The 27,774-nt window shown below is 46.8% G+C and overlaps 1 protein-coding gene across 6 annotated transcripts in view; it reads left to right on the top strand.

Moving 5' to 3' along the window:
- LYST (lysosomal trafficking regulator) overlaps positions 1 to 27,774 on the top strand; it is a 1,763,279-nt gene that overhangs the window by 252,371 nt on the left and 1,483,134 nt on the right. For all 6 annotated transcript variants that reach the window (XR_012751618.1, XM_075339737.1, XM_075339736.1 and 3 more), the window contains exon 6: positions 13,221 to 13,382. Coding sequence is in view for 5 of the 6 variants with exons in the window: in XM_075339737.1 (XP_075195852.1) it covers positions 13,221 to 13,382 (162 nt within the window). In the remaining variant the exon portion in view is untranslated. The remainder of the gene's footprint in view (positions 1 to 13,220; positions 13,383 to 27,774) is intronic.

The raw sequence follows: 27,774 nt of genomic DNA on the forward strand, positions 1-27,774 counted from the left end.
CCAATTATAAATGGCTTGTACTTTTCTGGGATCCATCCGAAAACCATCAGAAGACAGACTAAAACCTAGAAAGGTGATTTCTTGGACACAAAAAGTACATTTTTCAGGTTTAGCACATAGGGAATTCTCCCGTAACCTATGAAGTACTGTACGCACATGATCAATATGAGACTCTTTGTTGGACGAGAAGACAAGAATATCATCTAGGTACACAACGATAAAACGGCCAATAAATTCAGAGAAAATATCATTCATAAAATTCTGAAACCCTGCAGGAGCATTAGTAAGGCTGAAAGGCAAGACCAAGTTTTCAAAAAGGCCCTCTGAGGTAAGGAATGCCGTTTTCCACTCATCCCCTTCCTGAATGTGAATGAGGTTATAGGCTCCCCTGAGATCAAGCTTGGAGAACCATTTAGCTCCAGATAACTGATTAGGTCCGGGATGAGTGGAAGTGGATAGGTATTTCTCACCGTGAAATTGAGGCAAGGGCGTAGGCCACCATCCTCCTTCTTAACAAAAAAGAACCCAGCAGCAACAGGCGAGACAGAAGGACGGATGTGTCCCTTACGTAAACTATCGGATATGTAATTTTTCATGGCAGTGCGTTTCGGGCCAGAAAGATTATACAAACGGGCCTTGGGTAATTTGGCACCTGAAACCAGGTTAATAGCACAATCGTAAGGACGGTGGGGTGGCAGGACCTCAGCCTCTTTTTCAGAGAACACGTCTCCAAAATCCTTCAGGTACTCCGGAATACCCTCCAGATTAGTTGAAGACACCTGAACAGTGATAAGACAACCATTAGAACATTTAGGACCCCATTTAACAATATCGCGAGAGTCCCAGTCAATTACAGGATTATGCATGTGCAACCAGGGGAATCCCAGCACCAGTCCCGCAGGGAGATTATTCATGATATAACATGAAATAAGTTCCTGATGAAGGGACCCCACTTTAAGCAAAAATTCCTCCCAGACAAATTCAACCACATTTCGTGACAATGGTGTCCTATCAATAGCAATAATGTGAACCGGAGTCTCTAGCCTAACTGTCCCTATCTTAGCTTTGGAAACCAGACTGGAGTCAATGAAGTTCATGGAGGAACCAAAGTCCACGAAAGCAGAGGCTGGAATACAACAGTCTCCTATTACAAGTTCCACCTCAAGCAAAATTTTTTGGAAAGAGGAAAAGGGTACCTGAGGGTCTGGGTGACCTCCTCGAACATCACCCAGACCTAAGCATTTCCCGACGGTTAAGTAGCAGGAGGACAGGTAGGACAGTCCTTCCTCCAATGTCCCGGACTTCCACAGTAGAAACACAATTTCCACTCCCATCGTCGTCTCCTCTCCTTCTCCTTGGAATCTGTGGCACTGACCTCCATGGGCTCCGCAAGTGAAACAACCTCAGCTTTGACCGGGCATAATGAGGTTTCCCGCAGGGTCACTCCTCTCTCCCGCAACCTCCGATCCATCCGTACTGCCTGGGTCATGGCCTCCTCCAAAGAACTGGGTGGAGGATGAAGGGCCAGAGCGTCCTTGAGATGATCAGAGAGTCCTCTCCTAAACTGGCATCTCAGACCAGAATATTTCCAGAAAACCGTCGTAGACCACTGCCTGAACTCAGAACAATACCACTCTGCAGTGCGTCTACCCTGAGAGAGACCCATGATCCTGTCCTCTGCCACCATGACCCGGTCCGGTTCATCATAAATAAGTCCTAGGGCGTAAAAAAAAACCTATCCACAGACATACGCTCAGGGGCTGTCGGTGGTAAAGAAAAGGCCCAAGTCTGAGGTTCCTCTCTAAGCAAAGAAATTATTATCCCCACCTGCTGACTATCATCCCCAAAGGAACGGGGTCTAAGAGAAAAAAGTAATTTACAGCTCTCCCGAAACGTGTGAAACCTCTCCTTCTCTCCGGAAAACTTATCCGGGAGCATGACCGTGGGTTCTGGAGAATGGAATGATACATCTACGGGACCGGGCTGTGATTGAGTCATGGAACACTGGAAAGCCTTTACTGCAGCAGCAAGCTCCCCCTGGAGTTGAGTATGGGAAGAGGCTAGGGCTCTATGCTCAATGGATAAGTCCTGCATCATTTGAGTCAAATTAGACATCTGATCCGTAAGGATACGTAACGGATCCATAGGGGTAAAAATGTAAGGGCCAGTGATAATGTCACGCTATACTCTAAGATGTACAATAGCAGTACAGCGCAGTAATGTGGGACTGAGAGGATTCCTGAAACTATCTGAGAAGGTTGTTAGCTGGTAAACCACTAGGGGGCGTAAAAGTGGAGGAAACGTATGAGCAGGGAATTCCCTAGCAGAGGTAATACTAGTCAAGCCCACCAGATGGCAGTAGAATCGTCAGAAAGCCGTGTCATAACATGAGGTCTTGTAAGTACACAAGGGCAAAGTCTAAACGTAGTCAGAGGGAAGCAAATAGTCAGTAGCCGGGAAATTAGAGCCTAGAAGCGAGGGGGAGTGGGATGACAAGACAGAATAAAGGTAAACAGATAAGGAACGAACAGGGAGACAGCGGGAGAGACACTGATGGAAACAGACAACAGAGGAGGTTAACAGGTCAGGTGAACACAGTGGTCAGGAGGGGGGAGGGCAGACAACAGGTCACTCAAGAGCAGAACACAGCAGAGCCAGAAGTATCACTGGCGAAGTCCAAGAGAAACAGTGCCCTAATAAAGCAGCCTGACCTCCAGAACGAGGCAACAAGGATTAACCCCGAACGTGACTTGCATCAGAAGTGAAACTAAATAAAAGGCTCAGCTCCAGCTGAGCCAGGAGTCAATCATGACACGTGGGCTGCATGCGGCCCCTCAGGCTGCGTCTTGTGAACCTCATGCCCATAGATACCCGTGACGATTGCGTCCCTATGCATGGGGCCGTCGCCGTCAGCGATTTGCTTCCCTTGAATCATTTGTGGTGCTGTGCAGAGGATCTCTCTGAACTATACCAATGGCATCTGCTGGCCAATCAGAGGCAAGCAGGTGACCTCATACACTGCAGTCACATGCTTGCCTCCTATTGGCCGGTGGCTGCCATTAGTCGAGTGCAGAGCGCTCCTCTGCTCGGCACCACAAATGATTTATGGAAGTTAATTCCTGATGCCGCTGGCCCCCTACATAGGGCTGCGATCGTCACGGGTTTCTGCGGGCCATAATAAGCAGGTAAGAGGGCACCAAGGGAACAGAGGAAAGGTGAAAAGAATCGTTTTGTTTTTTGTTTTTTTTTGTTTTTTTTTTAACGTATGTGAAGAGCGGCTTAATATGGGTCAGAGATGAGGACATTACTAAAGGATGGGTAAATTACTACAAGGATGAGCACACTTCTACAAGGCACAATGATTGGGAGGCGTTACTACAGGGCACAAGGATGGGAGCATTACTACAGGACACACTACTACAAGGGTGGGCACACTACTATAAGGATGGGCACACCACTACATGGCTCAATGATTGGGGTGCATTACTACAGGGCACAAGTATGGGCACCTTACTACAAGGATGGGCACCTTACTACAAGGATGGGCACCTTACTACAAGGATGGGCACCTTACTACAAGGATGGGCACCTTACTACAAGGATGGGCACCTTACTACAAGGATGGGCACCTTACTACAAGGATGGGCACCTTCCTACAAGGATGGGCACCTTCCTACAAGGATGGGCACCTTACTACAAGGATGGGCACCTTACTACAAGGATGGGCACTTTACTACAAGGATGGGCACTTTACTACAAGGATGGGCACCTTACTACATGGATATGCACCTTACTACATTGATATGGACCTTACTACAAGGCTGGGCACCTTACTACAAGGCTGGGCACCTTACTACATGGCATAATGATTGGGGACATTACTACAAGGCACAAGGATGGGTGCATTAATGCAAGGCACAAGGATGGGTGCATTAATACAAGGCACAAGGATGGGTGCATTAATACAAGGCACAAGGATGGGTGCATTAATACAAGGCACAAGGATGGGTGCATCGCTACAAGGCACGAGGATGGGTGCATCGCTACAAGGCACGAGGATGGGTGCATCGCTACAAGGCACGAGGATGGGTGCATCGCTACAAGGCACGAGGATGGGTGCATCGCTACAAGGCACGAGGATGGGTGCATTGCTACAAGGAACGAGGATGGGTGCATCGCTACAAGGCACGAGTATGGGTGCATCGTTACAAGGCACGGGCATGGGTGCATTACTAGAAGGCACGGGGATAGGTGCACTACTACAAGACACAAGGATGGGCACAAGAAATGGCACAACACTACAGGGCACAAGGATGGGGCACATTACTATAAGATGTTGTCTAAGATTACTACATGATGCTGCTAATCGCAAAACCATTACAAGAAAGCTATAAAATGTAACCAAAAGTTTAAAAAAAAAATCAAAATAGAGCATTTTTTTTTACTAATAAAAATAAATGTGTATATATATATATATATATATATATATATATAATATGTATGAACAACGACAAGGCAGAGTCCAGCAATAACGTGAGCAATCCAGGATGCTGTTAAAAAATTTTTTCCTTCTTTTTATTCATAAATTCATTAAAATATAATGGTCCAAAGCAATTCAGAACAGCATTATTGCAGGAAAATAGCGCAGATAGGACTAAGCGTTTCAGCGGTAAATCCACCTTCTTCACGGTCTAGAATCTGATCTGCTTTCCAAACATAGAACCTTATATACATCTCACTCCCATCAGGGTAATTACAAACGTGTGAGAGATTTAAAAACATGTGCTAGAAAAGCAAATCAAACATGTAAGCTATCCGCATATTAATCAATATACAGCATGCATAAAAGTTATAAGGAAAGGATTCAACATTTTGGAGAAAAATACAATCAGAAAATCCAATAACCTGACCATAAAATTATTTTTAAAGTGATACAAAAAGCCTAACACAGTAGTAATAGCCAGCAACATATAATGCAACAATGTCTCAATAGTGCATAATGATATCCATACGATTGTTAAAGCCCTGTGGCATGCGGGTCCCCAGCTCAAATATCCACCTACTCTCTCTTGCAAGCACTTTTTTTATGAAAATCTCCCCCTCTCAATGGTTTTTTTACATGCTCTATGCCCATAAAAGAAAAACCACGTAAATCCCCATTGTGTTTTTTTGAAAAATGTCGGGATACTACTGATGCAGCAACCATTGGCAAATTGCTAGCATCTGAAAGCTGTTTGCGGATTCTGGTTTTAAGGGGGTTCATCGTGCAACCTACATATTGCATGCGGCATATATTGCAATTAATTAAATAAACTACATTCTCCGTATTACAGTTTATAAAAGAACGAACATTAAACTGTTTTTCATTGGAAATAGATGTAAATATTTTAGACTTATTAGCAAAACCGCAGCACTTACAAATATTAGCACCGCATTTAAAAAATCCTATTGTTTTTAACCAGTTGCTAGGGGAGATTTTGTCTGGATCTTTGAACATGCTAGGTGATAATAATGTAGCTAAAGTTGGGGCTCTTTTTGCCACAAAGGCAATATCATTATTTTCCACAATGTTTTTCAAAATATCATTCTGAGATAACGGAAGATATTTTCTGATAATTTTGACAATAGAATTAAACTGAGGACTATAGTTGGTGCTGAAAACTACCCCAGATTTTTTGGAGTCAAACTGTCTTTTCTTCTTAGTAGAATCCAACAGCTTAACCCTATCAATGCCTGCTATTTTTTTTCTTGGCTCTCTCCAAAGACCAATTGGGATACCCCCTTTTTTTTTAAATTGTTACAAGTTATTTCAATTTCTTCCTCCAATCTATCACCAGATGTGGTATTCCTTTTTAGTCTAATAAGCTCCCCCACAGGAATATTCTGAATGACATGTTTGGGATGACTAGAGGAAGCCATTAAAATACTATTGCATGCAGTAGGTTTTTTATAGGGAGATATCAAGACCTTATTGCTATCCAAATCTGCGGTCAATTTTAGGTCCAAGAAGTTTGTTGATACCTCATGACTACTACTCGTAAATTTTAGATTGAAATCATTCAAATCCAAATAAGAAGAAAAACTTTTCGCAGCCGAGAGACTACCCCTCCAGACAAATATCAGATCATCAATAAATCTACCCAGCCAAACAATATTATCCTTGTATGGGTTATCAATGTTAAAAATATAATTTTCCTCCCACACGGACATAACCAGGTTAGCTAGGGAAGGTGAAAACTTAGCGCCCATGCTCACGCCTTGTGTCTGGAGGAAGTATCTCTCATCAAACGAAAAATAATTGTGACCCAAAAGAAACTGAATTGAAGAGACAATAAACTTCTGGATGGAATCCTCGTAATTACTGTATCTGGACAAATAATATGTGATACATCGTATCGCGACGTGATGGATAGAGGGATATAACCCCACCACATCGCAAGATAGCCACATATAGTCAGATTGCCAGTGAAATTTTTCCATAATCTGTATCATACTTTTGGAGTCTTTAAGGTGACTTGGTGTTAATGGCACTAGGGGTTGAAGATAAAAATCCACCCACTCCCCTAGTTTCTCACTAAATGGCCCTATCCCAGACACAATAGGTCTGAGAGGGGGAGGAAAAACCTCTTTATGAACTTTGGGGAGTGAGTGGTATATTGGGACAATCGGTATTTCACAAAAGATAAACTTCTTAATTCTATCTGAAATAGCACCCATACTGATCCCCTCCTGTAACAGATGTAATAATTCAGAATTAAATGAATTAGTTGGATTTGATGGCAATTCAACATAGGTGCTACTATTTTCCAGATCCAACAAGTTCACGTTGCTGTATAAACCAGCATTGAGAGCTACAACAGCGCCCCCCTTGTCCGCCTGGACAATAAGGAGATCGCTGTTTGCTCTCAGCTCATTAATTGCCCTATGTTCAGAAGTACTCAGATTGAATTTAACCTCTTGATGTTCCACCTGGTTGTAAAGAGACACCAACTCACTTTCAATTGTTTCTTGAAAAAAATCAAGGAAAGGAGGTCTCGATTTTACTGGGTAAAATATAGGATTAAGAGTCTGAAACCTATCATTTAAATTCACCCTATGCTCCAGCTCTGTCTCCCCCTCTAGTTGTCTTAGATTGGAGACCGCTACCTGTTCACTAAAATGAATACAATTATTATCCAATGATACACTGGTAATGATAAATCATTATACACATGAATATTATCCTCATTATAATGAACTTTAAGGGTCAAATTGCGTGCAAATCTATTGATATCAACAATAGTGTCAAATAAATTGAATTTTTTGACTGGAGAGAAACCTAGTCCTTTAGACAAAAGTCCAATTTGTGAGTCTGTCAAAATATAACTAGAAAGATTAAATACAGGAATCTCTGTTAACGGCGCTTGCGGAACGTCATATGATAGACTTTTGGACTTATGTTTCCTTCCTTTCCTCTTTCAAGATCGGACTCTGCCTTGTCGTTGTTCACATTTGTATGGATGGACTCCTACGTCCTGATCCGGGCACAACGGAGTTAACCAGGTCAGCTGAGGTTCCAGGTGATTCACAGGAGTGAGCTGGTCTACATTGTTGGACATTATATATATATATATATATATATATATATATATATATATATATATATATATATATATATATATATATATATATATAATTTTTTTTTATATATATGTGTGTATATATATATATATATAAACTATGTATGTATGTGTATGTCTGCTAAAGGAATTCGCACAGTCTCATGTACATTCACAAAATTTTGCACAGGCATTTGACTCAGGGAACGTCAGACTGTTTTGAGGGGAAATTTTAACCCCGCTCTTCACGGTTATTTGCAAAAAACCTGCCTCCATTAACGTCGATGGAGCTAGCAGCCACAGTGCTGCCAGAACTTCAGAAGAATGCGCAGCCACGTCCTTAAGTGGAGTTTTGGCTTGTCACGATGCAGCCTGGGAAAGAGACCGACAGGGTGAGCGAGAGACACAGACAGGGTGAGCGAGAGACACAGACAGGGTGAGCGAGAGACACAGACAGGGTGAGCGAGAGACACAGACAGGGTGAGCGAGAGACAGAGACAGGAAGAGCGAGAGACAGAGACAGGAAGAGCGAGAGACAGAGACAGGAAGAGCGAGAGACAGAGACAGGAAGAGCGACAGAGAGAGAGACAGGAAGAGCGAAGAGAGAGAGACAGGAAGAGAGAGAGACAGGAAGAGAGACAGGAAGAGAGAGAGAGACAGGAAGAGAGAGAGAGACACACAGGAAGAGAGAGACAGGAAGAGGGAAAAGAGAGAGAGAGAGACAGGAAAAGGGAAAAGAGAGAGAGAGAGACAGGAAGAGAGAGACAGGAAGAGAGAGACAGGAAGAGAGAGACAGGAAGAGAGAGACAGGAAGAGAGAGACAGGAAGAGAGAGAGAGACAGACAGACTGGAAGAGAGACAGACAGATATATAGTTAGAGATTATATAGCTGTGTGTGCGCACCGTCGCATGTAAAATCATGAACTTTTGCATTCAACGCCCCATTTGACTCAGGGAACATCATAGACTGTTTTGAGGGGAAATTTTAACCCCGCGCTTTACAGTTATTTGCCAAAAACCTGCCTCCATTAAAGTCAATGGAGCTGCGAGCCACAATGCAGTCAGAACTTCAGAAGAATGTTGGCGTGTCACAATGCGCAGCCACGCCCTTGAATGGAATGGTGGCGTGTCACAATGTAGGCGGGGACAGACACAGAGACAGACCGTTACTATCCTGGGCAATGCCAGGTACTTCAGCTAATATATATATGCAGATTTGTGGTAATAAACAAGAAAAAAATGTTCAAAAAAGCAAAACAAAGGTGTATTAAAAACACCCTTATGGAATTACTAAAAATGTCACTTTGTCCTGCAAAGAATGATCCCCACCACCCTCAATTTTTTTTTCTATGTATGGCCCATACACCCAGCTGAGTTTGAGACCCTCTGCACTTGTTACTGCGACTTCTATTGTCTCTGGTGCTCCCTGGCCAGATACTGAACTAACTTTTGTCAGATTAGTCACCTGATTGCTCACTATATGAATAGGCTGGTGGGGAGCTAGTTTAAATGTGATTTCTGTAAGTCACAAAAACGGACAAGTTATGAATCATGATAGTTTACAGAATGGGCCTGCTTGTTGGGGCCTGCAGACCCTGTGGTGATCATAGCCCTATACAGGGGGCTGGCACTGGAAGGCTTTACTACAGTTGAATCCTTTGCGATACAGCACAGAGGAGTTCTCTGCACTATATTAATGGCAGTCGGTGGCCAATTGAAGGCAACCATCTGACGTCATACAGCGACGTCACCTGCCTGCCTCTGATTGACCAGCGACTGCCATTGGTATAGTACAGAGAGCTCCTCTGCGCTGCGCCGCAACTAATTTAACTATAGTAAAGCCTTGCCAGCGCTGACCCCCTGCATAGGGCTACAATCATTATGGAGTCTGTATGCCTCCTGGCTACCATAAGCAGATAAGAGGTCACCGAGGGAATGGAAGAAAGGTGAGAAGAATCTATTTTTTTGTGTATGTGAAGAATGACATAATAGGGGACCAGAATGTGGACATTACTACAGGGCACAAGGATGGGCATATTACTACAGGAGACAAGGATGAGGGACATCACTACAGGAGACAAGGATGGGCACATTATTACAGGGCTCAAGGATAGGACATTACTACAGGGGACAAGGAATGGGGCACATTACTAGAGGGGACAAGGATGGGCTTGTTACTGCAAAGCACAAGGATGGGATACATTGCTACAAGAGGTTTGCCAAGATTACTATCTAATGCTGCGGATTGTAAATCAATATTACTTAAAAGGGAATAAAATGTAAAAAAAAAGTTTTACAAATTCAAAATCATGCATGAATTTTTTTACAAATAAAAATGCTTTTTTAAATATAAACTTAACTAAACTAAAAAGTGCACACAAGCAAAAAATGTTCAAAAAATAGTGATCCTAAGGTGTATAGAAAAAAATACATTGAATTGCTAACAATGTCATAGTCCTGCAAAGAATGCGCCCCCCCCGAAATTTTTTTTTTTATGTCCGGCCCATGTACCCAGCTGCATTTTAGAACCCTGGTCTAGATTAAGGGGGGTAGGCACAGGCATAGTCAGGTCATGGTCCAGAAACCGAATAGAGGCAAAAGGATGGTCAAACAAAGTCATAGGTCAGGCAACAAAAGATCAATTCCCAGAGCACAGATACAAATGAGAAACTGACACAACTGAGCAGAAGACTAATGGCTCATTCACACAACCGTTCCGTTTTTGCAGTCCGCAAAATACGGTCCTGTTTTTTCACGGATGCATCCGTATGGCATCCGTGTGACAACCGCATCCGTCCGTTCCGTTCTGTATACGGTCCGTGTCATCCGTGTGAGTTCTGTTTTTTTAGCGGACCGCAAAAAAAACAGAAAGAGTTGCATGTAGTTCTGGGTAACTGGCCAGATGCTGGTCCCCTTGTGAAGTCCATAGGGAACAGAATCTGGGGCAAAGGGGTAGGAGCAAGTGCTACATACTCACCGATCACCGGCACGGCTTTCACACTGCTCCCGTGGCAGCTCTTTGTTCTCCCAGAGTCAGCCACTCATTAGGCTCATACATATTCAGTCCTCCCCTGTCTGTGATTAGTTACAATCAGACGCGCCCCCACGCTAAGTCACAGCTGTCTGACTGCATCCAATCACAGCCACCAGTGGACAGGTCTATATCGTGCAGTACAATAAAAAAAATAAAAAATAACAGCGTGCAGTCCCCCCCAATTTTGATACCAGCCAAGGTAAAGCCTCATAGTTGCTGGCTGGTCTTCTCAGGCTGGGGAGACCCGTCATCCTAAATATATCAGCCTGCAGCCGGCCGGAATTGCCGCATCCATTAGATGCCACAGTCTTGGGATGTGTAATGTCACGGTGTCTATCCGATGCTCGTCAGCACTAACCCAGTCAGTAATAAAAAAAAAAAAAAAATAGACGATAAACACATTTTTATTTGAAAAAACACTCCAGAACATGTTCATCCTTTCACCAATGTATTGGAAAGAAAAAACAAAAATGGGATTTGCGTAATCCAATAAGGGGGTCCCACGACGATCCATACTCACTGTCCCAGTCAATGAAAAACAGATTGTTCCCCACTGGCTGGGAGAGCAGTGCAGTGACCTGAGCTAACATCATGACGTCAGCTCAGGTTACTGCAGGGCACGACCAGCGCTGACTTCAGGAGGTTAGCTAGGTACATTACTTGCAGTGATGGACACTGCTGCACTCCTGACGTCAGCACTAGTCACGGAGTTCAATGACTGCCGCATTCACAAGTGAAGTATTGTGTGTGGCCCGTGCAGTCACAGTCTCGGGTCGCCCGCGAGCGGTGATCTGAGAATGCGGCGGGCATAGAAGTCACTGACGAGCGCTGATGTCAGGAGTGCTAGACTTCATCACACCAGGTAAGGAACTTTTACTAACCTCCAGGGCGGACAGGTGCTGACACGCTGCAGGGCGGGCAGGTGCTGACACGCTGCAGGGCGGGCAGGTGCTGACACGCTGCAGGGCGGGCAGGTGCTGACACGCTGCAGGGCGGGCAGGTGCTGACACGCTGCAGGGCGGGCAGGTGCTGACACGCTGCAGGGGGGGCAGCTTCAGACACGCTGCAGGGGGGGCAGCTTCTGACACGCTTCAGGGCGGGCAGCTTCTTACTCGCAGCAGGGCGGGCAGCTGCTGACATGCTGCAGTGCTGGCAGCTGCGGGGATGGTGCGGTAGCGGGACACAGACTGCAGGGGAATTCTCACTCCCTCACGGAAGTGCTTCCGTGTGCCATCCGATCCTACACAAAAGACATTAAAAAGATGGACCTGGCGGTAGGTCCGTAAAAAAACGGGAACTGAATGAGCCCTAAGACTGGCAGTGTTCTGGGGCTGACTGCTCAGCTAAATACCTGGGCAATCAAATTGAATTGGGAACACCGGGAAAACCCAGAACATCCCAGTCTCAAAATGGATGGCTGAGCTGTCACTGAACACATAAACAGCTCAGCATGCCCCTGCACTAGATTGAACAATTTAGCTGTCAATCAACATACAGACGGCTTGGCATGCCTGGAATCTTTAGTGCAGCAAACCTAATCTTAATTTTTTTTGTAGCGCTAACATATTCAGCAGAGCTCTACATACATCAGCAACATTGTTCCCATTGGGGCTCACAATCTAATTTCCATATTGGTATGTCTTTAGAGTGTGGGAGGTACCGGAGAACACAGAGGAAACCCACGCAAGCATACAAGCTCCTTGCAGATGTTGTCCATCGTGGGATTGAACCCAAGACCCCAGCACTGCAAGACTTTGGTGCTAACCACCGAGTTATCATACTGCCCTTCATTCATGTATTCCAAGACATACAGCAGCAATCGTGACAGTTTCATAAAAGATGTATGGCAATTACCCTTTCAGAGAGAGAGTGAAGATTTGAACGCTATTGCCACCTATTGGAAGTAGTAATCCTAAATGTCAATATCGACCCTTTAATGATATTTGACACATGAATTAGAATAAAAGCCAAATAAAATACTCTATTTACAGAGAGTGGTTTTGTGGTGTTTGTCCCCTCCTCCTCATTGCAAAGCTAGAAATCTGAGAACTACGTGGTCTTAAGTCTTCTTACACTGGTATGTGAGTCATGTCATTTTCCAGGAGAGATATTATATCTTAGACCCTATTCAAAGGCCTCTCGCATAGCCAAATCAGATCTCTTGCAATGATGACGGGCAAATAAAGTATCTGATTTGCCAACAAGTGTTTTGCTGTATTTGTAAGTTTTGGCTTTTCTCCTAAGTCAGGTGGCAAGGCTTAATGTTGACTTTCAGGATTGCTAGTGATAGTTCTAGTAAGTAGCTCTAGAGTTAAAATTCTCTTGCTATCTGAAGCTGCAAGTTGCATATTTTCCCAGAGTAGTATTGCATGGCCTATAAGCCTCCTTACACTGCCATTTCCCTCATGTCACTTCCACAAGGGGAGAGGTTACCCCATGGATTGTCAGAAATGGGCATGTGTTTGTTTTCAGGATAGAGATGTAGCGTATTCTGAAACCAATGTATAATATAGTTAATTGAAGACCAATGCTAGAAAGTAATGGAATTTGCATTAGTTCTACTTTAGCAATCTCCTTTTCCCTTGTAGAATATCTCTGTCCAAGATATTATGCTGGGAATGCAGGAGCTATTTGCACATTCAAGAATACTTGAGACGAAACTTGCTTCGCATGTTTTTGATAGCCTTCTTAAAGTGGCTATGTCAAATGTTCCTTTACTCTGTGATCCATATGAGGAACAAAGTGAAGAGGTAAGTGAAATCAAAAGATTGCAAAATCTATATTGTATACGGATATGTATTTGAAGAAAGTACTACTACAAAAACCTAACATTACCTATCACAGGGGACAAACTATAAAAGGTATTATTGCCCCCAGCAATTTTTAAAGCAATTTCCACAGGAGGGTCAAAAAAACATGTTAAAAAATAAATACAGAAAGATGTGTTACAAGATGCCAGGCAAAAAATGCTGTTGTTGTGAAATTATTGATCACAATGCAGATACTGTTCTTTGCAACAATACGGGGGAACAAATTCCAATCAAGCAGAAGCTATCTTTTGACAGCCAATTTTTAGTGTATGTAATCACATGCGTCTATGGCATTCAGTACGTGGGACGCACTATACAGTCACTTAGAACAAGTTTGAATGGCCACAGGCGCAATGCGAAAACTGGATTTATGAAACATGGTTTATCTAGACATTTATGCCTGAAATATAATAAAAAATTCAACATAAATGTAACACCAGTGGAACAAATTCCTGAGGATTGTCCAAATCGTGTTGAGAGATTGAACCACAAAGAATCCTTTTGGATATTTACAATGGGGACTTTACACCCAGATGGGCTGAGAGACATAATTTAGGGAATATAGAGCAAAAAAGGAAAACACATTTCAGATTTATTGAAATTTTATAACAAAATGTATTTCTTTATATGATCTGTATATGTCAATTTTTATCAGCATTATAATGTGTAATTTTGACATTGCTTTTTAGGAGTGTTTTTATGAAGTGTGTTTTTTATGAAGTTTTTTTTATATATAGAGTGTTTAAAGAGTGTTTAATAAACGCTTTTCTACAAATATGCTTTTAAATCTAACAAAGGTAGTTACATGTAATTATATATCACATCTTAAGGTTTTCATTCATTCATTCATTTAATTGTATGGTCTAAGAATTTCTACAAACTACCGACCTGCAGTGTAAATGGGTGTGTCAAAAACTGGTCAAACTAGGTCCCCACTCAAATGGATGTATTAGTACTTTCCTATAAAATCTAGCCAGAAATGTAGTGCATCTAGACAATATACCTGAGGAAGACATTTGTTTGTAGAAACGTATTGTTTGTTCTTGTAATAATAATAAAAATTTGTACAGGAAATAACAGCCTATATGATCAAATTGTTTGGGAGCGCGCACAGCCTGGAGGATTTGACGTTAATATACAGTCATATGATAAAGTTTGGGCACCCCTATTAATGTTAACCTTTTTTCTTTGTAACAATTTGGGTTTTTGCAACAGCTATTTCAGTTTCATATATCTAATAACTGATGGACTGAGTAATATTTCTTGATTGAAATGAGGTTTATTGTACTAACAGAAAATGTGCAATCCGCATTTAAACAAAATTTGACCGGTGCAAAAGTATGGGCACCTCAACATAAAAGTGACATTCATATTTTGTATATCCTCCTTTTGCAAAAATAACAGCGACTCTTCGCAATGACTGATGTGTATCCAGATGGGTTTTCCCTCAAGCTTCATTGAAGTTTTTGTGGTTAGGAGAAGCTGGATTGGCCAATCTAGTCTAACCTCATGGTTCTTTCTCACGTGTCTTTTTAGGATCACTCTGTCTCCTAGCTTGAGACTGTGCTCCTAGGACTGATTTAGGCTCTGGAATACACCTGTTTATCACGCTGGAACAAAATATTCTAAGAGAAACCGATTTGGTCAAAGATAACAATTTTATTAATGATTAAAAATTAATGAATGCCGACTGGCAGAATAAGGCTATGTGCCCATGGGAGCTTGCTCCTGCGGATTTTGCCATGGTAAACCTGCGGATTTATCTGTTTTTTTCCAGATAAATCCGCAGGTTTCAGCAAATACAGACACTCCCCATGTTACCCTATGGAACATGGGGAGTGCGGTGTCCATGCTGCGGAATGTGCGGCTGCGGAATATGCTGTGGATATCCCGCAGCCGCACATAACTGCATGTCAGTTATTCCTGCAGATTTTTCTGCGGAAATCCCGTCTCTCCACTATGGAGATAGAGGCTTACCTTGCTTGGTCACATACTTACCTGCCTTGATAGCAGACACCCGTGCCACTTTCTTCCGTTGCAGAGGACGTCATTACAGTGGAGCTAGGAGCAGGAAGGAGGAGGTGGGCGGGGCCTGCACATGTGACAGCCAGAGCTAGTTCAGGCCCGCCTACCTTCTCCTGCACAGTGCAGACGCTGACAGACACGGCGGCCAGAAAGTGAAGTTCTGCGTGATGGAGGTAAGTATGAACTCTCCGATCACTCAGAAACTTGTTCTGCATTGAGGATGCAGTGCCGAAGCCATGGTACTGTATCCTTAATGCAGAATGCCCGCAGCATATCCGCAGCACATTCCGCAGCACATCCGCAGCATTGAAACAGACAAAGTTGTGCTGCGGATTTGTGGGAGCTCCTGCGGAATGTCCTGCGGATATAACCGCAGGACACTTTTCCCGTGGGCACATAGCCTAACTAGAACAGGGGCATCACATGTATAAGTATTAAAAAGTCAAAAACAGGTGTTGCTGCATAGGTATTAAATTAGATACAAATATTCTATAGTTGTAAAATTGTTTAGCTGTAAAAAATAGAGTAAGTGAGGATATAAAATACCATAAAAGTTAGAATCAAGTGTTCACAGATGTAGTATGTATAGCAATCATGCAGTAACAATAGCCAGGATATATAGTATTGTAAAGATATAGAGCGGACTATTAATGTTATTGGGAGTCAGAAGTATATACCGTAATTCTCTGACGCCTCATTGAGGGATACAGGACCATGGGTGTTATGCTGCCTATCCATAGGAGGACACTAAGTAGATGCAAAAGCATAGCTCCTCCTCTGCAGTATACACCCCCTGGCCGGGCCAGGCAGTCCCAGTTTTAGCTTAGTGTCTATAGGAGGCACTTCCTTTCAAGGTTTGTTATTTTTTGAGGGCGACGGTTTCCTTTTGGGACCGATCTGCCACTACCATCAACGGGCGGGAACGTGAAGTGTTGCCTACACGTACCCCCTCCCGCGATGCTGGATCCTGGGCTGGACGACTGGTTCCATAGACACCGATTTTCCAAAGCCCAGGGCAGAGGCACAATTCCTCAGCCCCTCTTCGCAGGCTCTGAGTTGAATGTGGCACCGTTGTGACCGGATACAGCAAGCGGACTCTGCTATTGTCACTGCCTGGATTGAAGCAGTGTTTAAGGTGAGATCCCCCCTGACTGGTTTCCCAGACAAAGGGAGAAAAGGTTGTGCAGGAAAGGCTCCCAGGGCTGAATATTATGAGAAAGTCTCTGGCTAATGCAAGGAAGAGAGCCCCAGGAATCCTGAACACACAGTGTTAACTTTTCCCTAGCTTGCTGGCTGGAGGAGGGGGGGAGGAGTCCCTCCTGTTTGCAAACTCCTGCACAGATAATTTCCCGGTGGCAGGGGGAGGGGGTGGCTAGAGAATCAGAGAGCTCAGGGACTCACGCTGTTTATTATCTGCTCTGTTTATTATCTGCTCTGTTTATTTGATCTAGCAGAAAAGCCGGCTGATAACCACCAGTGACACGCTGTGTGCTGACTAGAGGGAGAGGGAGGAAAACTATCAAAAGCTCCTTTCCCGCCGTTTTTTACTACCCACAGCGGGGGGGGGGGGGGGGGCACACTGACTACTTCTTCGCGCTCTTTTAGCGCTAAGCCCCACCCCCCGCGGGCGCGATAAGCCCCCCCCAGGAAAGCGTGGGAAGATCTCCAGCCATCGGCTGATTCTGGTAAGGTGCTGCTCACTGTAGCTCTGCTGATCATTGCTCCCCCTCCTGGCATACTCCTATCAGGAACATGCAGAATTCAAAAGGCACTAAGAGGGCTAAGGCTCACATAGTCTATTATTCAGCCTGCACTGCCCTCCACGTTGAGCTACCACGTAAACACACCTCTTCTCTCTGTGAGTCCTGTGCCCCTATAGCCCCCCAAGACCCCTCTGCCACCACCACCGCAACCGTCAGCCCAGAGCCTAGGGCTCCCAGCCCACAGGAATGGGCACAGTTTCTGTCCCAATCCATGGAAAAACTCACAGAACCTGGTGCTGGCTATGCAATGTCGTCCTCCACACCCTTCTGGGTCCCTGGATGGAACGCAGCCTGAGGATACCCCTATGGAGGACCCTTCTGAGGTAATCCAGGCACATGCTTGACCGGTTGCAGGGATCAGAAAAAGAGCACACGGCCGGGTGTCTCCAGCACTCTCTCATGGCCCCCATGGCTCTCCCTCGGGAGCACACAGGGCAGGCTCTCCCACACGCTCCACGGCTTCTGAAGAGCTGGAGGAGGGAGAATGCTGTTTGTACCAGGATGATTTCTTGGTTTCACCCTCCCCAGATGATCAAACTGCAATAGACTCCCTTATAGCAGCAATCAACCAAACTCTGCATATGGAGGATCCCCCATCCACTACCACTGACCATGCGGTGTCCTTTAAGAGGGCAAGGAAACCCCAAAAGGTTTTCGCTGATCACCCATAGTTTCAGGATATCCTCACAAAGCAAAGGGAGAAGCCTGACAGGCGCTTAGGTAACCGTAAACTCATGGAGTCCCGGTACCCTTTTGCCTCACCTGCCCCTAAGGGCTGGGCCGATCCGCCCTCGGTCAACCCGCCGGTCTCCCGCCTGACCACAAAGACGCTCCTGTCTTTACCCGATGGTTCCTCCATCAAGGACCCGACAGACAGACAGGTGGAGCACCTCGCCCGCTCTGCTTTTGAGGCTGCGGGTTCCTCCCTCTCGCCCTCCTTTGCCTCTGTGTGGGTCGCAAAGGCGATCTCGGTCTGGGCAGAAACACTTCGCTTGAGGAATCCCAGTTCACTCATACCTTCACAGAGGTAACAGCTCAAATTGCCGCTGCGGCGGAGTACCTCATGCAGGCCTCCATGGACGCTGCTACCTGCGCAGCGTTTGCCGCCTCAAATACCATAGCCATCCGTAGAGCTCTCTGGCTCCGACAATGGCGAGCGGACTCTGCCGCCAAGAAGTCTCTCACGGGCCTTCCCTTTTTTCCAGACCGATTGTTTGGCGAACGTCTGGACAAGCTCATTTCTGAAGCCATGGGAGGAAAGAGTACCTCCCTCCCCCAGTTGAAGTCTAGGACGTCCTTCCCCAGACGTCCACAGTCCTCGTTCCGCTCCTTTCGGAACTCATTTGGTTGGTCGACACCCCGTGCTGCCCACGCCACCAGCCGCGGACTATGCAGGGACCGACGTTCTCAGCTCTCCCCGAAACCTACTTAGTCATGGCAGCCTAGACCAAAACAGTCCAGGACTAGGGAGACTCGGCCACGACGTTTTCCCCCCTCATGACTCCTTCGGCGCCCCGGAAGACACACTCATTGTAGGAGGTCGACTGCGGCTCTTTCAACACATCTGGGCTGCCGCCTCAGACGACAAATGAGTGCGAGACCTTGTGTCTTCCGGTTACCACATAGAATTTCGGGCCCGACCCCTGAGTCGGTTCTAACAGCAGGAGTGATAATACCTGTTCCAAACGACGAGAAGTTCAGGGGTTTTTATTCCATCCTCTTTGTGGTCCACAAAAAGGATGGGTCAGTTCGACCCATCCTGGACCTCAAACACCTAAACAAGCATGTGCACGTACGGAGATTCAGAATGGAGTCCCTAAGGTCCATTATTGCATCCATGGTCGAAGGGGAATTCCTCGAATCCATAGACATCAAGGACGCGTACCTGCACATACCCATCGCCCCAGATTACCAAAAGTTCCTCCGCTTTTCAATTCAGGACTCCCACTTTCAATTTGTAGCTCTACCCTTCGGCCTTGCCACCGCACCAAGGGTCTTCACCAAAGTCATGGCAGCCGCCATGAGCGTCCTTCACGCCAGGGGAGTGGTCGTTCTCCCTTGGACGACCTCCTCATCAAGGCATCCTCCTTCCGCGACTGCTCAACCAGCGTACAGATCTCTGTGGACACCCTATCCCGCTTAGGGTGGCTAGTGAATCTGGACAAATCATCTTTGGTCCCATCACGATCCATCACCTTCCTGGGCATGTCCCTGAACACCCGTCGAGGTTTGATCCTTCTCCCTCAGGACAAGGCGATCGCTCTTCAACGAGCGGTACGTTGCCTTCTACGTCCTCCGTCTCGCTCCATTCGATTCAGCATGAAAGTGCTCGGCAGGATGGTGGCGGCTATGGAAGCAGTACCCTTTGCTCAACTGCACCTCCGCCCACTGCAGCTAGCCTTTCTAGCGCCCTGGGACAAGAGCCCCTTCTCCCTGGACAGACATCTTCACCTGACGCCTTCAGTCAGGTACGCACTCCGCTGGTGGCTTCAGTCCTCATCCCTATCGAAGGGGAGATCCTTTCTCCCAGTGAACTGGCTGGTCCTGACCACGGACGCCAGCCTCCGAGGCTGGGGAGCAGTGTACTGGCACCACACTGCTCAAGGACGTTGGACGCCCCAGGAGTCTTTCCTACCCATAAACACCCTGGAACTCCGCGTGATCTTCCTCGCGTTCAGAGCGTTCTGCCCTTAGCTAGCGGGTCGTCAGATTCGAGTCCAATCGGACAATGCGACAGCTGTAGCCTATATCAATCGGCAGTGGGGCACCCGCAGCAAAGCGGCTTATCTCGAGGCCCACAAGATCCTCAGCTGGGCCGAATCGACGGGATCAGTGATATCAGCGGTACACATACCGGGGGTAGAGAACTGGGCAGCAGACTTTCTAAGTCGCCAAGACCTGGCCGCCGGAGAATGGTCTCTCTACCCAGATGTGTTTCTACAAATCTGCACTCGCTGGGGCACACCATACGTGGAAAATCTTCTTTTCATTGTGCAGAGAAACTAACGTCCAGCCTATGCCTTTGGCCATCCCCAGAATTCTCGACTTTCTACAGTCTGGCTTGCAAGCGGGGTTGGCTCTCAGTTCCCTTAAAGGGCAGGTCTCAGCGCTCTCAATCTTCTACCAATGCCGCCTAGCTCAAAAACCGCAAGTCAAGACCTTCCTCCAGGGCGTTTCCCATCTAGTTCCCCCGTACAAACCGCCGCTGGACCCATGGGACCTCAACCTCGTTCCGGACTGTCTCCAGAGGTCTCCCTTTGAACCCCTCAAGGAATCCTCCCTTGCTCTTCTGTCCTGGAAGGGTAACATTCCTGGTGGCAATTACGTCCATCAGACGGGTTTCGGAGCTGGCAGCACACTCTTGCCGCGAACCTTTCCTGATCTTTCACCAGGACAAGGTGGTTCTGCGCCCCCTTCCGGATTTCCTTCCAAAGGTTCCTACCCCATTTCATTTGAACGAGGACATTGTTCTGCCTTCATTTTGTCCACACCCAGTTCATAGGGTGGAAAGGTCTCTGCATTCGTTAGACCTCGTCAGAGCTCTCAGATATTACATATCCAGGACAGCCCCCTTTAGGAAAGCGGACTCTTTGTTCGTCATTCCAGAGGGGCCTAAGAAGGGACAGGCATCTTCAAAGGCGACTCTGGCTTGCTGGATTCGCTCTGCGATCCAGGAAGTCTACCGCCTGCAACTCAAGTCCATTCCTTGTGGGCTGCGAGCTCATTCCATGCGAACAGTTGACGCTTCGTGGGCCATTCGGCATCAGGCTTCAGTGGAACAGGTGTGTAAGGCTGTGACCTGGTCTAGCCTACATACTTTTTCAAAGCATCACAGAGTCCATACCCAGGTTTCAACTGAGGCAAATCTGGGTAGGAAAATTCTGCAAACGGCAGTAGAGCACCTCTCTCAGTAGGCGCTTTAAGCTGTCTGGGACTGGTTCCTAGTCTTTGGGTTGTGTTGTCTTCTTTTATTTTTCCCACCCATGGACTGCTTTAGGACGTCCCATGGTCCTGTGTCCCCCAATGAGGCGTCAGAGAAAAACGGATTTTTGTGTACTCACCGTAAAATCGTTTTCTCTTAGCCATCATTGGGGGACACAGCACCCACCCTGTTGCCCTGCGGGGCCTTGGTTCTCTCAGTACCTTATTTGGTTTTGACTCTTCTTTTCTCATGTTCCTTTGTTGAGAAGTTTGTTACTGCTTTTTTCTCCTACTGCTTGTGTACTAAAACTGAGACTGCCTGGCCCGGCCAGGGGGTGTATACTGCAGAGGAGGAGCTATGCTTTTGCATCTACTTAGTGTCCTCCTATGGATAGGCAGCATAACACCCATTGTCCGGTGTCCCCCAATGATGGCTAAGAGAAAACGATTTTACGGTGAGTACACAAAAATCCGTTTTTTTTTTTGCTTTATAAGACGCTCTTTTGTTCCCCCAAATTTTGGGGGAAAGTAGGGTGTGTGTCTTATAAACAGAATATACGGGGGGTGTACATATATATATATATACTGCAGGGTCCACTCTGGAGCGCTGCTGGGGGCAGGTGACAGCTGCGGGCGGCAGCGTTTGATCTCCTGCTCCCGCTCATATAATATGTACAGCCGCTGTCCATCAGCAGCGTGGTGCTGAAACTGCATCACACTGAGGGGCTGGGGCAGCGGGGCATATTATATCTGCCTGTGCTCCCTTTGATCGCACATGATCCCCCCCTGTGTTAGATATGGCCCCCGTGCTGCTGCCCATAGTAAAATAAAAAAAGCTTTACTTACCTCCAGCACTGATATCCGGTCTCCTGCTGCTGCTGTCTGTGATAAGGCATACAGAGATGATATCACTCTGCCGTGCCGATCACATGACCGGCAGCAAGAACCAGGAAGTAGAGGAAGCCGGAGCTCAACTGCGAGGTGGGAGACAAGAGGAGAGACAGCGCTGAGAAGGTAAGGAAAGTGTTTTATTTTATTATGGGCAGCAGCATGGGGGGCATATCTAACACAGGGGAGATGTGCCATCTATAGTGGCCATGGGCAGCACACATGGGGGGCATATCTAACACAGGGGAGATGTGCCATCTATAGTGGCCATGGGCAGCACACATGGGCATATCTAACACAGGGGAGGTGTGCCATCTATAGGGGCCATGGGCAGCACACGAGGGCCATATCAAACACAGGGGAGGTGTACCATCTATAGGGGCCATGGGCAGCACACATGGGGGCCATATCAAACACAGGGGAGGTGTACCATCTATAGGGGCCATGGGCAGCACAGGGGGACGTGTCCCAGCACAAGGGGGCTATATTCAATATAAGGGGGCCATACCCAGATTAAGGGGGGCTTCCTTTAGGATGGGGGGCTATGAGGGACATATACCCTATATGATCTGTTAGACGGACACTGGCATTATAAGATGGACCCCATTTAACATTAAAAAAAAATAATTCTCTTTTCCTTCACCAAATTTGGGGGTGCGTCTTATAATCAGGTGCGTCTTATAAAGCGAAAAACGGTATGTTGCTATTAACACTTATATTGGTGTATATATAGTGATTGTAGCTGTAATATATAGTGTGAATATGCTGTGAAAATATGCTGTGGAAAAAAATGGTATAATTACAGCATAATGTATCACATATATAGCTTGTTATATACTGATGTCCAGAGCAAGTGTGTAGGGAGGCCACCCAATTAAAGACATGATAGATACGAAGTATTTACCTGTGCAGGAGAAGACCTGTGTACACATGTGACGCCAGCCCCGACTCGCATGTTTCGGTGTCACCCTCATCACGTGCGTGTCGGGGCTGGCGTCACGTATGTGTATGTATATATACAGTACAGACCAAACGTTTGGACACACCTTCTCATCTCTAGAACAACTGTCAAGAGGAGACTCTGTGCAGCAGGCCTTCATGGTAAAATAGCTGCTAGGAAACCACTGCTAAGGACAGGCAACGATCAGAAGAGACTTGTTTGGGCTAAAGAACACAAGGAATGGACATTAGACGAGTGGAAATCTGTGCTTTGATCTGATGAGTCCAAATTTGAGATCTTTGGATCCAACCACTGTGTCTTTGTAGAAAAGGTGAACGGATGGACTCTACATGGCTGGTTCCCACCATGAAGCATGGAGGAGGTGTGATGGGGTAGAGGTGCTTTGCTCGTGACACTGTTGGGGATTTATTGAAGGCATACAGAACCAGCATGCCTACCACAGCATCTTGCAGCGGCGTGCTATTCCATCCGGTTTGCGTTTATTGGACCATCATTTATTTTTCAACAGGACAATGACCCCAAACACACCTCCAGGCTGTGTAAGGGCTATTTGACCAAGAAGGAGAGTGATGGGGTGCTACGCCAAATGACCTGGTCTCCAGAGTCACCAGACCTGAACCCAATCGAGATGGTTTGGGGTGAGCTGGACTGCAGAGTGACTGCAAAAGGGCCAGCAAGTGCTAAGCATGTCTGGGAACTCCTTCAAGACTGTTGAAAAACAATTTCCAATGACTACCTCTTGAAGCTCATCAGGAGAATGCAAAGAGTGTGCAAAGTAGTAATCAAAGCAAAAGGTGGCTACTTTGAAGCACCTAGAATATAAGACATATTTTCATTTGTTTTACACTTTAAGTATTTCATTCTACACGTTTTAATTCATAGTTTTGATGCCTTCAATGTGAATCTACAATTTTCAGAGTCCTGCAAATAAAGACTTTCGCTCTGTACTGTATGTATATGTGTGTGTGTGTGTGTGTGCGCGTGTGTGTGTGTATATATATATATATATATATATATATATATATATATAATATATATATAGGTAGATATATAGATAGATGTGTATATATGTGTGTGTGTGTATATATATATAATATTTTTTTTATTTATATATATATATATATATATATATATATATATATATATATATTTATGAAATATGTATTATATATACAGCTCTGGCAAAGATTAAAATGCCACTACAACATTTTCAGTTTTTCCGATCTTTCTCTTTATAGGTATATTTTTGAGAAAGATGTAAATTGTTCTTTTATTCTAAACTACTGACAACATGTCTCTGAATTTCCAGCAATAAATTTTGTATTTATTTTCTGAAAATGAGAAATTATCAAAATAACAAACGCATTGCTTTCGGACCTCAAGTAATGCAAAGAAAACAAGTTCATAATGAGTTCAAAACAACAATACTGGGGGCGTGCCCTGGACATGGCGGCATGAGGACGCTGGATCACAGAGCTCCCGCGCCCGCAGACAATCAACGGCGAATACCGCGGACCCCACTCACCCAGGATGGCCCCAAAGAAGTAACCGGGTGCCGGACCCGCTCTTACCTCCCCGGCGGCAAGCCTGAGGCCACAGGGAAGCCTCACAAAGTTCCCGAGACCTCAATGTCGGCCCGGAGCAAGATGTCGCCGGCAGGCCCGCGGCGTCCTCCGTCGGGGGATCCCCCAGGGGCTGCTCGGCTCTCCCACTCAGCTCGCGACGCCACATCCAAGAACAGCACGGGTGAGCAGTGGGAGACAGAGTCGGCGGTGAGTCCGGAGAGAGCGGACCCGGACATGGAGAGCAGGAGGGGAGGGGGAGCAGCTCAATCTGCCTCACAGCGTGCAGCTGTAGATGGAGCAGGGACCCAGAGCATGGAGGGAGCAGTGGACCTGGGGATGCCTGCCACACTTTGCACACAGAGCACCCCTCCACCCTCGGGGCACACAGAATCCCGCTCCCTATCACACAGCCCGCCCTCTGGCCCTCCACAGGAGGACATGCAAGCCCTGAGGAGGCTCATCCTGGCCCTCCCCAGCAAAAAAGATCTGGAGGATGTGGTAGCCAGAATTGAATCTTCCCAGCAGATGGCGCTATCCACTCTGAGGGAGGAAATGGTTGTGCTGGAGGACAGAATTGAGGCTACGGAACAGGCTCAGGAGTCTTTGGAGAGTAGAATGGAGAGGATTGAAAGAGACTGTGAGTCTTCTAATGCCCGGGTTAGAGATCTTGCCCTTTTATTAGATGATCAAGAGAACAGAAGCAGAAGAAACAACATCAGGCTGAAGGGTATTCCTGAGGACTGGTCCCAAGATCTCCTGCGCACGAATGTTCTAGCCATCTTCAACCGGGTTACCGACCGACCCCCGGAGGCTACCTATCAATTTGATAGAATTCACAGAGTCGCAAGTCCGGGCCCCAGATCCGCCTCCTCCTCTAGAGACGTGTTGTGTCGCTTGCACTACTACGGAGACAGAGAGAGGATCCTACAGGGGGCTTGGTCGCATGGCCCGGTGGAGCTGGATGGGGTCATGGTGAAGCTATTTCCAGATGTCTCCGGCCGTACGTTATACATGCGACGTCTACTTCACCCTCTCTTGCTCAGCATCAAAGAATCACAGGCTTCCTACAGATGGGGCCACCCCTTTCACTTGATTGTACGCAAGGGGGACTCCATGTTCCTGTTAAGGAGGCACTCGGAGCTATGCCTTCCTCTATGCCTTCCTGGGGATACCAGACCGCCCGATTCCGGATTGGCTGGAGTGGGAACCCCAGGCACCAGTGGGGCGGTGGAGGAGGAGAAGTGCGGCCCGCCACACCTAGGGAGAGGAGACTTGAGGAGCAAGGCATACAGCGGGACTTAAAGGGCTGGAGACGAGCGCCGGAGGAGGTGTTGGTGGGGTGAGTCGGAGCTGAGGAGACCGGAGTTGGGGGGATTGCCCACACCTCCTCGTCCCCAATGCAAGTGTTCCAATCTTGAAACCAGGTTGTTCGGTTACAGTTTGTTATTGACACATACACATGAACTCAGTGTATTGCCTTAACTAAATGAAAAACGTCATTTTCATGAAAATGTCTTGGGGGGGGTTGGGGGGGGATGTTCCCTATTATTTTGGTCATTCTGGGTGGGGGGGGTTGGGGGAGGATAGTTGGATGACCCTCCCTGGTTGGTGGGGCATGGGGTCACTTAGTACCAACACGCGGGGCGCGGGCCAGCGCTCTGGTCGCGTGTCAGTTCTTGTCCCTATATTTTCTTGAGCAGTCACTGGGCTGGTTCCTGGTACTGCGTGCAGCAGCCTTGCTGCTATTCTACTTTCTTGCGCTTTTTTCTGATCTTTCTTTCTTTTTTTTTTTTTTTTTCTCTCACCTTCTTTCTCCTTTTAAAGGTTCCCCACTTCTTCCTCTTTCCTTAGCATTCCTTTTCCCCTCTTTCCTTACCCTCTGACCTCCCCCCCTTTTTCTCTCCCACCCCCTGATTGTTTCTCTGGGGTTTCGTGACTGAGAATGGCGGGGCAGAGTCAGGCTACAAAAAGCGTCGCAAATACGGAAAAAAGTCACACCAAAAACTGACCACGGATGCAGATCCGTTATCTGCATCCCTGATCAGCGCTTGGCGGGACGCACGGACGGATGAGGTGTAAAAATGGACAGGATACAAGAAAAAAAAAAAAGAAAAGTTATACTCACAGTACCAAGAGGATCACTGACCAGAAGAGCTGCAGAGGAACAAGAAGGCAGTGAGATGGACAGCTTTACAGGAGCAGCAGGCAGGACGTTGGACAGATCAGCAGAAGGACCCATTGATGGAGGCAGATGTGATCGGGCCAGTGAAGACCTCGGACGACCCGTGAAGGCAGGTAAGAGGACGTCGGGGGGGGCAGAGGGGGATGGGGAGAGGGGGGGCAGAGGGGGCGGAGAAGCAAAGGCAGAAGGAAGGAACCTTGGAAGCAGAATAGAGATGACAGAGGAGGCAGGCAGATCGCGTGGGGAGCAGATCGGGGCGTAGGGGGGCAGATCAGGGCGTAGGGCGGCAGATCGGGGGGGCACGGGCAGGGGCCTTCACGGGAGCGCGCAGGGGCCATCGCCGGAGCGCAATACTTACCATTGGAGCAGGCGCGGTGATAGCAGAGGCGGCGTCTGCGGCGGCGGCAGCAGCGGTGGCGGGGTACCAAAAGTACCAGCCACTCCACGCTGCAGATATGTTGGGGGAGGGTCCCCAGACCAGGACAGGCCTGGGGAGGGCGGCCACCCGCAGATCAGGCCGCCCCACTGCACACTGATTGGAGTGATTGCGCGTCATAGCACGATCACTCCAATCAGTGCTGCAGGGGCTGGGGGCGACATGTTTGAGATCCACCTATGATCTGCTGTAGCTGCTACGGCATCTCATAGCTGGATCTCACAGTCTCGCACTAATTCCGGCATTATTTTTGCCGAAATTAGTGCGAACGATGTGGTTGGCAGTTCAGATTTGAACAGCCAATCACATCGATCGCCTATGGGGGGTGGCGATGCCACCCCCCCTGGGGTCAAGCAAAGGTCCCCTGCTGTAAGAAACAGCAGGGGACATCATTTGAATGCCGTTGCTATGGCCACGGCAATCAAATGAAGTTTAGGCAGTAAAATTACGTCCCTGGTCGTTAAGTCACGTTAAAATAGGACGTAATTTTACTGCCCGCGGTCGTGAAGGGGTTAAAACTACATTCAAGAAGTTTATTAATCCTTTAGGAGCTTCACAGCAACCAAAGCAAAAGAAAAAATGGAAAGTTTA

Source organism: Anomaloglossus baeobatrachus, chromosome 3, assembly GCF_048569485.1.
Source record: "Anomaloglossus baeobatrachus isolate aAnoBae1 chromosome 3, aAnoBae1.hap1, whole genome shotgun sequence".
NCBI lineage: Eukaryota > Metazoa > Chordata > Amphibia > Anura > Aromobatidae > Anomaloglossus > Anomaloglossus baeobatrachus.